Raw genomic sequence first — 15,180 nt, 5'->3', positions numbered from 1 at the left:
GAAAAAAATGTTCAATAGGTATTTAAAATTATATTAATAACCTGCCAGAATTTTTATTGTTACATAGCTACGTTCATATTTTTTGGCAATTTGGGGATTTCTTCTGTTCAATATATTCTCAAGCCACTCTCTTGGAAAAAATAGTTTTTCAATGCTGTCAGAGTTGAATAAGACAAGAAATTGTATTTTCATGATGCTATTTTGCAATATCTACTTTCATGATGCTATTTTGCAATATATACTTGTGCAGACCATCTGCCGTGTTGTAGGAGATGGTGATTTGTCAGCTTTTCATAAACATTAGTTGGCATCTGGTTTGATATACAGCTTTCCAATTAGTCTGTAGCTGAGATCTAGCTGCAGAGTCAAGTGTTCTTGTCAGGCTTTTCCTGAATTCCTCTGGAGCCTTTTGGAGAAATGAAGATTGTAGGACACTTTTACTGTTACTTCTTTCTGCTGGGGGAAAGAGACAGTAATAGTTTAAGCCCCAGCAGAGTTGTTCCTCCTTTCTTCCTTCAGTTGCAAGATTAATGGTCTTTCTCTCACTTCCCATCCTTTTTTTAGTAAGTTATTGCTCAGCAGCCTATTGTAAAAATGCTTTAAGAATACCCGAATGTGCTTGGATGAGGGAACTAAAATACATCAACTTTCATCCTTTGCTTTTCCAAAATATCTTTGAGAAAAGGTATTTTAGGAAAAGTTGCATGGGAATGCTTCATACCCTGCTTAAAGAAAAAAGCCTGCAACAACAACCAGTTATCTATTTTAACAGTACTGCTTTTGTTCTTAAATGTAAAAACTTCTCTTGATCTCTCAGATTTCTTTGTAAATGCTGTGGTCGGACAATCGCCATATTCAGGTCTAAAGTCAGGCATACAGTGATACCTTTCACAGGAATACTTACTTAGTACTTGACTTACAGATTTTTGTCTGGTGTCAGTACATAAATAAGAACCTGTATGAAGATGTTAGAGCTGTTTAATCTTCTTGAGAATGGTCAGTTGTCTTCAGATTTTTCTTCATGTTCCTGGTGGCATTATTTTCACTTTGTAGCTGGAATTGCAAGCACCATTCCAGGAGCTCTCTGACAGCTCTGGGCTCCTGAAAAATGTCCTCTTACTGGGCTGCTGGGCTGCACTAGTGCATCACCACACCAGAAATATTAAAAGTAAATGTTACAGAATACGTGCAACTACTAAAACATTTTAATGGTTTTAGTGGCTATATAAATGCTGTTTGTGACAAACTAATTTGTGGGGTTTTTCTCCTAAAGATACAACTCTTAATTTCTTGTTACAATAAAAAATGCCCAAGGACTGGGCATTTATCATGTATTAAAAGCTGTGTTGTCTTAAATGTTATGGAAAGTGTAGTTCTTAGTTCTGATTAAAAGTTAGCCAACTGCTACACAGTAACTGTTTTACTTTGGGGATTGTAGTTTATATGTTGTTACCTAAAATACAGAGATTTAGAGGTGTAGCCAGAGGCTACAATAAAATTCCATAAGACCTTTCTCTTTTCAAATTATCTTTTAATTTTTCCCTTTCCTTAATGACGTGTCAGTTAATTATTGTATGAGATCTGTTTAACAAATGATTAAGAAAAAAAATTGTGCTTTATTCTTTGTGAAAAGCTACTCTTTTCCAACCTTGAATGTTATGACCACTCCACAGTAATAATCCTAATTAATGCTTGGATGGCAATACTTCCTTCCACGTTTCCTTTCTATTTGTCTCTTACACATTTGTAAATCCATCAGGAAATGAGACTCTATAGGATTTAAATCTGAGCACACAAGAGGACATGAATTTAATCAGTTGCTCTTATCTGGGATGGAAAAGGAGTCCTTGACAGTATTTTCATATCTCTGTAATAGTATACTTTTAGAACAGAGGAAGATATAAAAATGCTAAAAAGTAGACTTAACTGCAGAATAATTGAAAGCAGGAATAGAAGGTGGAGGCACAAATTAAAATGTGGCTGAAAGGCTCTGAGGCAGATGGAGAGATCACCGAGTTGAGAACATAAATATATAAAAACCACGAAAAACGTGGCTATGGAGAAAGAAGCTTCAAATAAACAACTGACAATTAGTGCTCTTATTCACACTGTTAGAAGATATTTGTGCATGTAACAGAGCTGCCATGCAGCCAGGCATAACTGACTGTTTCTGTGTAACAGATGTCCAGAACATCTTTCGAAGAACTTTTTGTTTCCATAGCGTTCTTCAGCGGAAAGGGGCCCACAGTTACTTGGGACAGTCCAACAACTGAAGAGTCCTTTTTCTTATATTGTAGGCCTCAGTAACCTGAGACCATGTTATTTCGTGTTCAGAAAAAAAATAGTTTATCATTAAAAAAACAAACCAACTAGTTTAAAGTTGTTATTGTGAAGTGAGTTATTGCTGTGTATAGAATATTCTTTCAGAGAACTGATGATAAATGTGTTTGAGAGAGTTACGCTAAAGCCCATAAATCAAAATTCTGTTTACTTAACCCAGTGAAGGTATCATACAGATGAAATTAACACCTTTCTGGAAATTGTAGCTGTGTGAATTTTCTCATTGAGTTGTATGTAGCAGTAGAATGTGTGTATCTTTTTCTGGCTGGAAAGAACCCACTTGAATTATGCTCGATTGCTATTTTAGTGCTATTTTGCCAGTCTCTTCCAATTGTGAGATCATGTCAATTGTTCCTCTTAATGAAATGAAAAGGCTGTCTTTGCTAGGACTTGAAATTTCCAGTGAGCGTTTCTCCAATAATTACAGTGTAATTAGAGGCTATAATGAAAATTACTTTCAGATTACCTCAGAAGTCCCCATTGTAATAATAGTGAGCTCCTGCATATACCTTAGGCTCTACACGCTAGAGGGATGAGCACTGGAAACTGCGTAGCTGAAAAGCTCTAGTGTGGATAGTAGTCATTGCATCTAAGAATGCACATTTTTAACCCAGTAATTGTTTTTACTGTTGCCTTATAGGTTGTCAAGATATTGCAGATGAATTTAGAGCACAAGAAATTGATGGACAAGCTCTCCTCTTGTTGAAGGAGGATCACCTTATGAGTGCAATGAATATTAAGCTTGGACCTGCATTGAAAATCTGTGCACGCATCAATTCATTGAAAGAATCTTAGGGGGTGAACATGAAGGTTTAAACAACAGTTTCTCAGTGACAGAACCGACAGTAATATGCCAACATCTTCACTGTGGCATGAGTGTTACTGTGATGTTTTGTTAAATATGTGGGGTTTTCCCCACATAAAGACTCCAAAATGTTCCTTTGATTATACCAGGTAGTCCCTTGTAGTTTCCAACGATTAACAGGTTCATGGTAAAGCCTGAGTAATACTTTGAGTTGAAGTGGGAGTTCATGGGAAAACATGAAGTAAAATATGCTGTGTTAGGTTAAATATTCCTCAACATGTACTTTATCTTATGTTTGATTAACACTCTCAGCACCCACCCCAGTCTAAACACCGTTTAAATTGTGTTGCTGTATTCTGAAAGATTTTTCCCACATACAGCAGTTTTTGGACTGAAATAACACAAGTGTCCACAGACCCTGTGGAAGCACTAATGACAGTAAAATGCTATGCATTTAGTTGTGCTCTCTGAGTTTCTTTTAGTCTTGAGCAAATTGTTTGTAAGGGGTAGGTTGGCAGCCAGTTTTCCTCGTGAAGCTTACCCTCATCTCTGCCACTGTAGTATTTTCTTGAAGTCTGGAAATACTATAATCTGTGTAGATGTTTCATCAAAATCCTCATCGTCAGGCTACTGAAATGCAATGGCGTGACACTCTTGCCAGAGGTAACTGAAGCACATGTTACTTTACTCTTTGTATGCTGCTATGCACTAAGAGGGCATTAAGATGTTAGGTTTGTAGTTTTGCATGCTGCTAGTTAAACTAGACCAGCAGTTCTCAAATGGGGGTTCAGAAGGTGTGAGAATACTCGGGGTTCAGGTTCCCAAATGCCTGGGTGTGAGGGGCTGAAAACTGCAGCCAGAACTAGCTCATGTTGAGACAAGTGTACTTTAAAGACTGGAGGTAGAGAAGGGATAGCATAGCTCAGATGCTCTCTTTCTTGATACTTCTTCTACCTTGTCTTTCCCTGTAGCGCATTCCCACTGCCTCACTGGAAACTTCTAAGCACCTTTTATTTGTCCACTGGCTAGCATGAGCTGGGCTTGCAGTAGTCTGAGGAAGGAGCATGGTGAGTTGCTCGACGAGGTCCCTTCAGAGCTCGGTGTAGGAGCAGCTGCTGCTGCAGGGAGGGAGCCTGGAGCTGCGGGTTGGCAGGAGCAGTGCCACCGGTGGGCAACTCCGGGAGAAATCTCTCGGGACCCTGCTTTGTCCCTCTGCCAGGAGATTTTGACTTGGATGCTGCAGACCCAGGTGGTGGGGTTTTAGTGTCTCACTCCGTTTTCCCCCTCTCGCACTGTTTATGTGGAACAAATACATGTTTCCCGAGTTACTGATGTGCTCGGAAGCTGCTTGGGCTGGCAAGCAGCCGCGCCTGCTTGGCCTTTGCTTCCCCATCACCTGCGTGATCCATGCTCATGGATGTATTTTGTACCTTCTGTTCCCTCCCTTTTGCAGTTCCACTTCCCTTATGTACAGACCTAGATCCCTAAGCTCTTGTATAGGGCAAGAAGGGCATGTGTGCCAATGGAGTCATTGTATATTTGAATTAAATATGTGTATGTGTCTGCAAATAATGTATTTTGTATTTTATGCAAATTAATGCATAATATATGATTGTGTAGGGAGATGGTCAGGGGGACTTTAAAGTGTTCCTGAAAAGAAGAGGAACTGAGAACTTGAGAACTGCTGACCTAGATCAAAAGGAGTCAATGCACATACACTGGCTGAAAGGAAGGTTTATGACAGGTAGATTAATATGTATATTATTTAACTGATGACTTTAAAGAGTAAATTGGGATTACAGAAAAATCTGTGCTTCATTTTCCTTTAATTAAACTGTTGCTTTGTTTCTACTAACAGACTTTCTACCATGATCCTCCAGAGATCAGCGTTAGAATCATTGTTTTTAATTACAACTGTTTGACCTTACTAATAGCAGATGTTATTAATATTTTTATTAACCACTGAAGCTCCAAGTTAGGACAACCTGTTGCTGTTACGTGCTAGTATGTGGTGAGAGCCCTTATCCAAATGGCACCAAAGGCTGTAGAGAATTAATTGATGTCTGGGTTTATTTTGGAGGGAAGTTGCTAAGCACTTTCTAATTTGTTTTTTTGTCTTCAGTTACTATTGTAAAATAAACTTCTTAGTTGAAGGTTCAATGTTCGGCAATGTTCATTTGAAAGATATTCAAATGATGGAGACAGTAGGTTCCCATTTGTAGCATTTCTGTAAGATACACAGTGTAGCATATCTGTAACATATGTTCTAAAGGATACGTTCTGTTTTGATGAGCTAATTGAAGACTAAAGATATCTTAGATATTTATCCTTTGGCTTTTGTCTTAAAGTTTTATTATTTTTATACGAAAATTTCACTGGCTAATTTTTAATCTGTCTTCTGATTGTATTGTTCTTTGGCAATGTAAAAAGTAGGTATACGTAAATGTGATTTGATAATGGCTTAAGGCATATTTGAAAATGTGGACTTAAGAGTCTTATTTAGACCCACAGCTAATCACAGTGGTGTTACATGCATGAGAATTTCACAGCTGTTTTAATTTTGCTTTATTAGACAGCTTTCAGGAGACCTTCTACAGCTAGTGTTTCTATATGACTCTTGGACATAATCACTGACAGATGCCAGGAGCTCAGAGTAGACCTGATTAATGCACGTCTGTTCTGGTTCTTCTAGTACACTACATTATCTGTGGTTTTGGGAGAGCCACAGATAGTGAGTTATGCTTTAAATATTCATGAACGCAGCAACTAAGAATGTGGGCCTTATGCATATTGAAAGTTTTTATTCTCCTTCACTGATTTTGGCATTAAGCAAGAACTTAAAAGCAGACACAGCTATACTAACCTATGCTGATAGCAATGCACGTGTACTGGAGTGTTTGCCAGTGTAGCTGTGTTAATAAAGTCAGTTTAAAAAAAAAAAAAAATCACACCTGTATGTAAAAGGAGGCTGGAAAACTTCCAAGTGTAACTGAAGTCTACTTTGTCAGCTTTTGAATTTATTCAGAAAAGCAATATAATACTTAGAGTAATATTCCTCCAGAACCATTTTGCATACCAATCACTTGTTTCTGTTTAGGGTTTATACTACCATTTCCCATGGCTTTCCCCACAAATTAAGCTAGACCGTCTTGCAAAAGAGGAAGTATTGCAGATTTTAATTGACTGTTTTTTAACACTTGCTCCCACTGGATGTGTCTACAAGAAACCCTTTTTATTAGCTTTATTTCCTGGGGGGTTGTTTTGTGCATTCAGATGACTGCTGTTGCGGGCTACACCTCACCGTAATCCCTGCAATATTTCAGTTCCTGTAGAAAGGGATACAGGATGCCATAGATCTTCGCTCTAAAGGGAGATATGTTGGATGGCTTCTTCCCTTTCTTTTTTTCTCCACTAGTCTCCATTTTACCCTACTACTGAGCAGTAGCTCAGGACAAAACCCTTTTGCAGAGCACTGGGCTGAATGTGCCTGTTAAAATTTCTTCCAGTAGAATTATAACTATTACACTTGTCGCAGCTTCAGAGTTTATATTTGGGGCTTTAAAGAAATGCACCTAAACGGTCAAAATGGGCATGCAGACTCACTCCCCTGCTTAATCTGGGTGATTATCATTCAGCAACCCTGCTTTGCAGCCAAAGCAGAGAACTCCAGCAAGGAAGCTTGGCCACTTCCACTGACTGAAGTGCTCAGGGAGCTGTAGGCTGCTCCTTGTTCAGAAACAAGCATTGCCAGTGAATTGCTAACTTCTCCCAGCCAACCCATATTGCCTCACATTTGTGACTTATCACCTTGCTTACACAGAGAATAAAAAAAAAAAAATAATCTTGTCAGGTTAAACTGCCAGTTGTCTTGAATCATCAGAGAATGTCTGAAGGGTTTTTAAACAGACTGCATCATAAATCTGTTCTTTACCCATTAATCCATATTTTTTTCAAGAAATTAATTTCTTGATGGAGGGTAAAACTTTTGCAAGATTTGTGACAATGAGATCTCTCAAATAGAAGGCTTATGTCCTGCATCTGCTTACTCATTTCCTTCCTGTGAAAGCGTGTTGTTTTTTTTTTCCCTAACTTCTTTTTGGACAAATCACAAGTGGGAATCTAGCCTTTTGGATAGAACAAGAGTCCATCATAACTGCAGATGTGGCAGCAAGAGGAAAGGAATGGGATAAAAACAAGTATTTGAGCAGGCTTACAATAGCGTTTGTATCACTTCTTTATCTTAATCTTAGCTCTAAGGAAATGTTCAGGTATAAAACCATTCAACTGTAGTTTGAATGAAAGGTTATATAGTGAGACTTTGCTGGGGTAGCGTGTCACAGCCTGGCATTCCAGTTAGAAGTATTGCCTATTCCAGATGGCTGTTCTCGTTTTAATATCACAGTATCAATGCAGAAACTTACAGCTCAATACCTTAAGAAATTTCTTACACATTGACAAATTACAGCTCTAAGTGATCAAAGAATTCAGTGACAGTCCTGGTTTTGCAAATAATTGAACGCCCACATAATTTATGAGTATTTTTTTCTGATTGTATTGGGACTGTTAATATTAAGCATGTATATAAAAGCTTGCAGGGTTATTTTCTTACCAGTATTGCATAGAGATGTCCCCTTAGCACATCTATAGATACATAGTTGTCACTCATTAACCAGACTTACTCATCAGTTATTCTAGGCTGCAGATAATGACCCTGCAAAAGAATCAATATAGGATACTTTTTTTTTTTTTTTTTTAACATTCACCCAAATGAGTTTATTAGAGATGGAGAGAAACTAACATTTTAAAGTATTTTGTTTTAAACACATGGTTTCTGTTGAATGCTGAGTGGAACAGGTATGAACAGAGCGATAAATATGTAATTTCAATATAAGGTGTTAATAATTGCTCATAATGAATTAATTTTTAAGTCACTCTTGCACAGTGAGCTGCAGTTTTGGACAGGAAGTATTGTGAGGAGAAAGAAATTTAACTCATTTAATGCTTAGTTCATTTAAGCTAAGCCTAAATTAAGCTTATTTTAAAGGAATTTGCCTTTAGGCATGAGAATTCATTAAACCCTATTGGTTCTATGTCGTTGCATCCACTGGATTGCTTTGTGAATAGCAACATTTAAAAACGAGATGGTAATTGTGGTCCAGATAAGTGCCTGCAGCGTAGATGCGATGTTTACTTTTTGAAGAAGCTGTTCCTAACGTAGTCTGAGCTGATGGACAGCCTGTGCCCTGCAGTCAGAGCCTGGGACATCGGCCATGCACAGAAGCAGGTAGCACACATTACCCTAATCCATATCGATCAGGCTGATTTGGTTTTACCCTCTTCATAACTTGGAGGAGCTCCATGACATGCCATTTCCTTCTCCATAGAGATTTCTCAGTGTGCTTTTTGCCCTGTTGGGTGTCACCTGTGTTGGCTGGAGCATGTTGTGTCCTACTTGTCCCCTGGGTCTCACGGTCAGCACTTCCACACGTATTCAAGGCCCCCATCCTAAACTGCTGTGTGGGTTTGTGTAACCTCCGCATTAAAACTTACACACTTGAAGGTTGTGTGCATTATTTACGAATCTCTTACAGTGAAGTGGAAGGAAAAAACAAAATTCGAAGATGTGAATATGCTTGTAATTGAAGGTGCATAGTGAGTTTATAGTCTAGGTTTTGTAACCATTGATCTAACTTTTCCGAAGCACAGTTCTGGGAGTCAGTGCTATGAACAGGTTTTACGTTAAAAAATGTTAAACTTCCAGCATGTATTAGTTTCCTGAGGGACTGTCCAAAATGACTGTGTATAGTAAGGAACTAGAAAAAGGAGATCTAAAGAGATTTTTTTCCAACTAGAAAGAATTACAATTTGAGCACAATTGTACATTCATAGAAGAGTGATCATAAATGTCATTTAAGTGCAATACATAACACTTAAGGAGCATTTTAATTGTGCATAAAAAGCACTGTACGGTTACGTAGGGTTGTTGAAAGGCTTATAGTATTGTTTATAGGTACTAAATCAGGGTATCCTTGCCGATTATGGGATTAGGCTAGAAGCACAAATATAACTGATTCATGAGGCATATCTGCTTTGCGGGTGAAGTCCGGTCAACCTGTGGGAAGACTCGTGTTGTCCTCTGCTACCTGGCCAGTGTATTGGCAGCCAGGACGATGCCGTCCTCTGGCAGCTTTTTGCAAAGTCATTGTTTGAAAGAACAGTGAAGTATTCTGCACACCCAACTTCCTTTTTAAGTAGCCTTTGTGTTACAGTGGTAGCAAACCCGTACTGGTCAGGAATGAAGTGTGTGAAGAATGAAGGGGTTTATTAATGAGTGCCAAATGCTTCTATTTGGAGTTGAAAACCCAGAATATCTCATTAAAATCAATGTTGATTTTTAAGGGGTTCTTTATAGGAGGAAAGTACAGAAGTTTCTCATAAAGGGTTAACACTTTAGCTGCTGTTACCATTAATATCAAATAATCCTATAAGAATTAAAGACTGTAAAGTATTTGAATGGTATAAGGCCATTAGTTGCTGGCACAGCACAAGAAGCAATGTGCGGAGGAGATAGATACAGCAGTGGTTGTCTATAGTTTTTATTATTTCAGAGATTCCCACCTTCCCAGCATAGCTTCTCTGCTCTTTCTGTCCAGCAGCAAAGCTGTAATCCTGTTCCACAGAGCAATGGTTTATGTGTATGGCTGGGTGCAAGGGTCAGCGTTAGGACTTCCCAGAAGCACCAGATGAAAGAAAACACAGAGGAAAAGACATAATCGTTAGGAAGATAATAGGATAAAGATCACTTTGCAACTGGTGTCTCCCTCCATAAAAAGTCAAGGATAAAAGTGGGCTTACAGAGAGCTACTATTAACGTATTTTAAAATAGTTGCTTAGGAGGCTCAGACACCACAGTTGGATGGTATGTGAAGGCCTGTTGTGCCACTATTACCTACTCGGTGGTGTAGCAACAGCCTAAAGGTTGATGCTCTTTGGCACTTTTTCCCCAAAGTGTATGGAAAAACAAATTTGATAGCAATACAGTGATGTAGCATCAGTACCTTCATACTGGCTTTGGTTGTGTGTTGTGGTTTCCCTGTAAAAAATACAATTTTGAGAACTGAAAATGGCTTTAGAGGCACTGCAGCAACTACGGGAATTCTGCCACATCAGGGTAGATGGGGTTGTGTAAACTTTAATTATGGGTTGATAAGCTGAACCACACCAATAAATAAAACACGTCAGCAGCCTCACCCAACTTCTTGCAGTTCCAGTTCTGTATACATTAATGAATTAGAAGGGTGAGACTAACCACACAAACCAGAAGCAGCTGAAGTGTATGTTCTTGAAAATAACTTTGCCTTCATCTGGTGTTAAATGAATTTTAAATTAGGAATTTTCCCTTGCCTGCCGAGTCTGTAGGGATTAGTTATTTCATGATCTTCTGAAATGCCTGGTGCATTACTATATTTAAGATATTTGCTGGTTTTTAAAGGGAATTAAGTTTTGTAAATATTTTGTCAACCCCATTTCAGTGGGTGTCCAGTTTATATAAAACCTGAAGAAATGCTGTTGTCAAAAAAATGTGTTTGGACATGGTTTATCCTCCAGCACCTCAAGTGCTAAATAACAGCAATTACAGTTTGAGAGCAGGGAGTGATTGCTTCAGGTTGTTTTTCAAGTTAACATCGTGTGTGCTTTCCTACCTTTAACGTGGAAATAGAATTTCCTTCAAATACACTTTCCAGCATAAAGGATGAAATAACTTGTGGTGCCAAACACTTCAAACCATGTTGTTAAGCATTGCCTCCTCTTATTGCACTAGTTTTTTAAAATTCAGTTTTTGATCATTTACTGTCCTTTTGATGGCCTTTTTAACAGATTTTCCCTAAACCATTTTCTACTTCTTAAAAATGCTCATGTCCTTTTGAGTACATCGCTGAGGCCTCGAAGAAATTTACCACAGACTCTGGTTGAAAGAAGCACTATGTGGGGTGAAGTAATAAATCAGACTGATAATTGGACTGATACATTGCAGAAATGTAAGATTAATATATGATTGAGATGGGATTGTGTATTCTTATGGAGTGATATACTGGAATATTCTTTTATAAGAAATTTTAGCCCACGTAGCATTAAATTCTGCAATTAAATCTATGTCTATGATTGATATATGTAATGTAAATTATAACCCAAAAATTAAATTTTACAATTGAAGAGCACAGTGAACTATGTAAAAATATGATCTTCACTTTGTGAATCATTTTTTTAAAAAGCACTTTCCTATTACCAAGTAGCATGTGAATGAATTTTAGATTCTCTCATTTGTTATGATCTGTAGAAGTGAAATTTCTTTAATCTGTCTGTTAATGGGTAAATTCATCATACAAATGCTGAAACAAAGCACCTTATACTATGCTGCTTAAACTTGCTTGTAATTGCACCTTTTGTTATCCTGCAGATTTTTCTTAATGAGTATTCTTGTGTGATATCATTGTTCCCTGTGGGTCTGGGTGAATGATTAACCAACCTGCAGCATCATTTACTTATATAGTTTCTATTTCAATACAACATTGTATTGTGAGTTCAGTGCTTCAGAAATAAATGCTACTTCCATTTGTCTGCTTTGGTTGTGTATCATTTCTCTTAATTTAATTTTGTAAAGACCTTTATAAAACTGTAAGAATTTTAAAATTGAGAGTATCTTTGCTAGAAGCCTGCCTCATTCTTCCCCTACTGAAGTAGTCCCACTTCAAATTTAATTATTTTAATTTCAAAGTAATTTTGCCTTTAAACCAAAATTTATGTTAATTTAAGCCCTTCTTTAACCTCAGGCATATATTTATATATATTTATATATAGCAACTAACCATGTAAGAACACACACATCTGCTGAGTATAGGGAGTTGAACTGTTCATGTGTTAAGCACATCCGTATTTGTTCCCTGGTTAGTGTAATTGCCACTGCATTTAAGCTTATTGCTCTGATGGTAATTATTTCATTTTAATATGCACATGTGTACATTAGAGAAGCAGTAGCAAAGAAATACCACCTCTCTGGTAGTCGTGAAAGTTGCATATCTTGCACTATTTTTGTACTACGTAAACAAAGTTTATATTACTAAGAGTTGTAGCTTTATATTAATTAAAACAATTTATTTCTTGCTAAACAGACAACCCTTAATCTTAAACTGACAAAATATCACACTTTAACAAGAAAAGATCATAGAAGTTTGAACATCTGACAATAGGATAATGTGTCCATGACTGATAAAAGGCCTCCAGCTTTGATGAAGACTTTATTGCATTTTATACTATAAAACCTGAGATCATTCCATTTAAAGCACGTGTAAAACGCTAGTCATAAACATAAGGTTTAACCAAAAACTTGTTTTATATAAGCAGTGGTCTTTTAAACCCGTACTTTCAAGTTAAATTCTCTGAGCTGGCAGGTGCTTGCTGCCCAGTGGAACCCGGCGTGGAAGCGTGCAGCGTCCCACGCTCTGGTGCAAGAGCCGGGCTGTAGCTCTGGACTAAGGTTTCCTTGTGTTATCTGTAAGGACACGGCCACAGAACGTCGGAGTACACGCTTCTGTCCCACGGCACTTATTTGCAGTCTTTTCAGTCATCAGCTCATTAACAGATTACAATTACTGTGCTGGGCTTATCAGCTGGCTCTGTGTTTTCATTGTTAAACGGCATAAAGCAGAATTTCCAGCTGACAAATGGATCTGTAGACCACATCTCCTCTGTCAGTTCAACATCGTGACATCGACACCAGTATGCTATTGCGATGAGAAAGCTGTTGATGAAGTACAGCCAGGGGACGTTCATCTCCATGTAGGCTGGAATCCGAGCACCAAGAAACAAAACGATCATTTGAAGAAGAACAAAAGGTGCCCAAGTGCCAAGAAAACAGATGAGGAGTCTAGTCAGGAGCTGCCACTTAAAGCAAGCTCTGCTGTTGTTGGACACGTAGGAGAACATCAGAACGGGCTGACTGGCAAAGGAACCTACCCTGACAGACAGCAGCATGGTGATAACCTCCTTCCGACAAGCCAGGAGAGCCATGCCCAAGAGCAGCACCATGGCACAGGAGACTGAGTAGCTCTGCATGCTGGCATAGAGAGGACACTGATAAGGAGAAAAACGGTTCTGAATTTCTAGTTCTTCATAGATAGCGGGAACTTTCAGAATGCAAAAAAACCCTGACATCCATATAACAATCACAGCAAATACATAGAGTAATTTTGGACCTCTTTTAGGAAATTGAGAAGTTTGTGCTATAGTCATGTAATAATCCAGACCCGCCACAAGATACACTGGGTAATGCAAAATACCATAGGTGAGAGAAATTACCTGAGTGAACAGGCAAATGTGGTACTTTGTAAATCGCACACCCCAGAGTGCAAAGTCCTCAAAATAGAAAATGAAAGATATACTCAGCAGCAGCGTGAAGTCAAGAAGCGCCAGTGAAACACAAAAGTATCCCATAAAACTAACTTTCACCTTCTTTTGTTTAACTTGCAACATGAAGAAATCAAGGAACACTTTGCCGAGCATAATCAGGAGCAACATGCAGCTGATTTCAAGAGGTTGGTTGACCTGGGTGTAGTGGTACTGACCAGAAGAATTTTCACAGAGTATGGCAGCCATCCTCCGATGGTGAGAACAGCAAAGTAAATATCACAGGGCACAGTGCTTCATATCTGGAAAAAAAAAAAAAAAAAGTTTGTAAAAATTTATTTCTGGATACCTCTACCAATTAGTTAATTCTCCATCATAGCAACTACCAAATTTACATCTGAATTTTCCCAGCACCTTAATTAAGAGCAAATATCTTCACTAACAACATCACTAAGTTGTCAAGAAGTGCCTACATTTTATATTTTTTGATTTATGTTCTCGAGAGTTAAAAGGTCAACATAGACCTAAGTTACTTTTCTAGCTATTGTCCTAAGGAAAGCTTTAGGAAATAAGGTTGACTGTGTTCCTTTCCTTTAGAAAGTGTGCAAGTCTGTCCAACTGGGCAGAGGGATGGGTGTTTCAGAGCTCCTACATGCTTTGAAGAAATTAAACCAACCATGTAGGACAGAAATCATACAAGACACAGGAGATGTTACAGTATGGCCTCACAGTTCATTTCGCTCATAGAATCTATATGGAATTGTGACTGCAGCAATGTCCTGAAAGCAGAAAAAGCATCAACCCAACTCATCCTTTTTTTGGTGCTAAAATTCTGGAACTCTGAGGCAATCCAAAGCACACACTTCATTAGTTGATTGAACTTTTTTGTTCATCCTTTAGCAATGCAAGTACTACAATGACAAGACCCCTCAGAACAGCCATTTTTTCCCCTTGGACTTCCATAAATTTCCTTCTAACTCTTCTCTGGGTGTTAATTCCTAAGGAAGATGAACACAGGGTGGTTTCGTGTATGTCAGCAAGACACGTTAGACAAAGCTCTACATGCTTTCTTCTCTCTTTCCTAAGAGGCAGGACAGTGTCAGCATTCCCAGCAACAGCAGAGAAAAGCTGAGCAGCCACAGCGGTCGTAAGAAGGCATTGCCTCTTAAGATGTCTGTTAAGAGTGATTCGCTTGTATTTAAATAGACACATTTTATAACCGGCTTGCCAGAGTTAGTGAGCATTTGAGTGTGTCTCCTGAAAGGCAGAGTAAGAAAAGTAGAAGCACTTGGCAGTACAGCTTGAGATGTATCGGCCGAACTCGGTTATAAGCCTACCTGGGCTTGCCGCTTCATTCTTCCTCTGCGCAAGCACATTTCATCCTCTAAAACCCAATACATTTTACACTAGAAGTTAAAGCAGCCGTCTGTCTGTATTTTGTCTTCCTACAGCGGATGCTACACTTGCAGAAAGGCCGAAGAAACCCGCGCTGTGCAAGCGCTCGCTCCGATCCGTTTGCGTTTTCCAGCGCAGCATCACCTGCGCGCAGGCGGGGCCTGTCCTCTGCGTGCGGCCGCCCGGGCAGGCCGTTGGTCCCGGAGCGGCTCCGCCTGTGCCCGCTGTGCCCGCTG

At 38.7% G+C, this 15,180-nt stretch overlaps 2 protein-coding genes across 7 annotated transcripts in view; one reads left to right on the top strand and one right to left on the bottom strand.

The window, feature by feature from the left end:
- Positions 1-7,832, top strand: part of PHC3 (polyhomeotic homolog 3) — a 30,935-nt gene extending 23,103 nt beyond the window's left edge. For all 6 annotated transcript variants that reach the window (XM_026854782.1, XM_026854781.1, XM_026854779.1 and 3 more), the window contains one exon: positions 2,981-7,832. In XM_026854782.1, the coding sequence (XP_026710583.1) occupies positions 2,981-3,135 (155 nt within the window). In that variant the 3' untranslated portion in view covers positions 3,136-7,832. The remainder of the gene's footprint in view (positions 1-2,980) is intronic.
- A 4,383-nt stretch (positions 7,833-12,215) lies between these two features.
- Positions 12,216-15,083, bottom strand: GPR160 (G protein-coupled receptor 160). Its single transcript, XM_026854860.1, has 2 exons — positions 14,887-15,083; positions 12,216-13,851 (listed from the first exon to the last, which is right to left on the bottom strand). Exon 2 carries the CDS (start codon positions 13,796-13,798, stop codon positions 12,779-12,781), a length of 1,020 nt encoding a protein of 339 aa, XP_026710661.1. The 5' UTR covers positions 13,799-13,851; positions 14,887-15,083; the 3' UTR covers positions 12,216-12,778.
- Positions 15,084-15,180: the final 97 nt, after the last annotated feature.

This window comes from Athene cunicularia (assembly GCF_003259725.1).
Source record: "Athene cunicularia isolate RWA chromosome 9 unlocalized genomic scaffold, athCun1 chr9_part1, whole genome shotgun sequence".
In the NCBI taxonomy this organism is placed as follows: Eukaryota; Metazoa; Chordata; class Aves; order Strigiformes; family Strigidae; genus Athene; species Athene cunicularia.
Note: the sequence above shows the minus strand (reverse complement) of the source record. Positions and strands in the feature narration are given on the sequence as shown.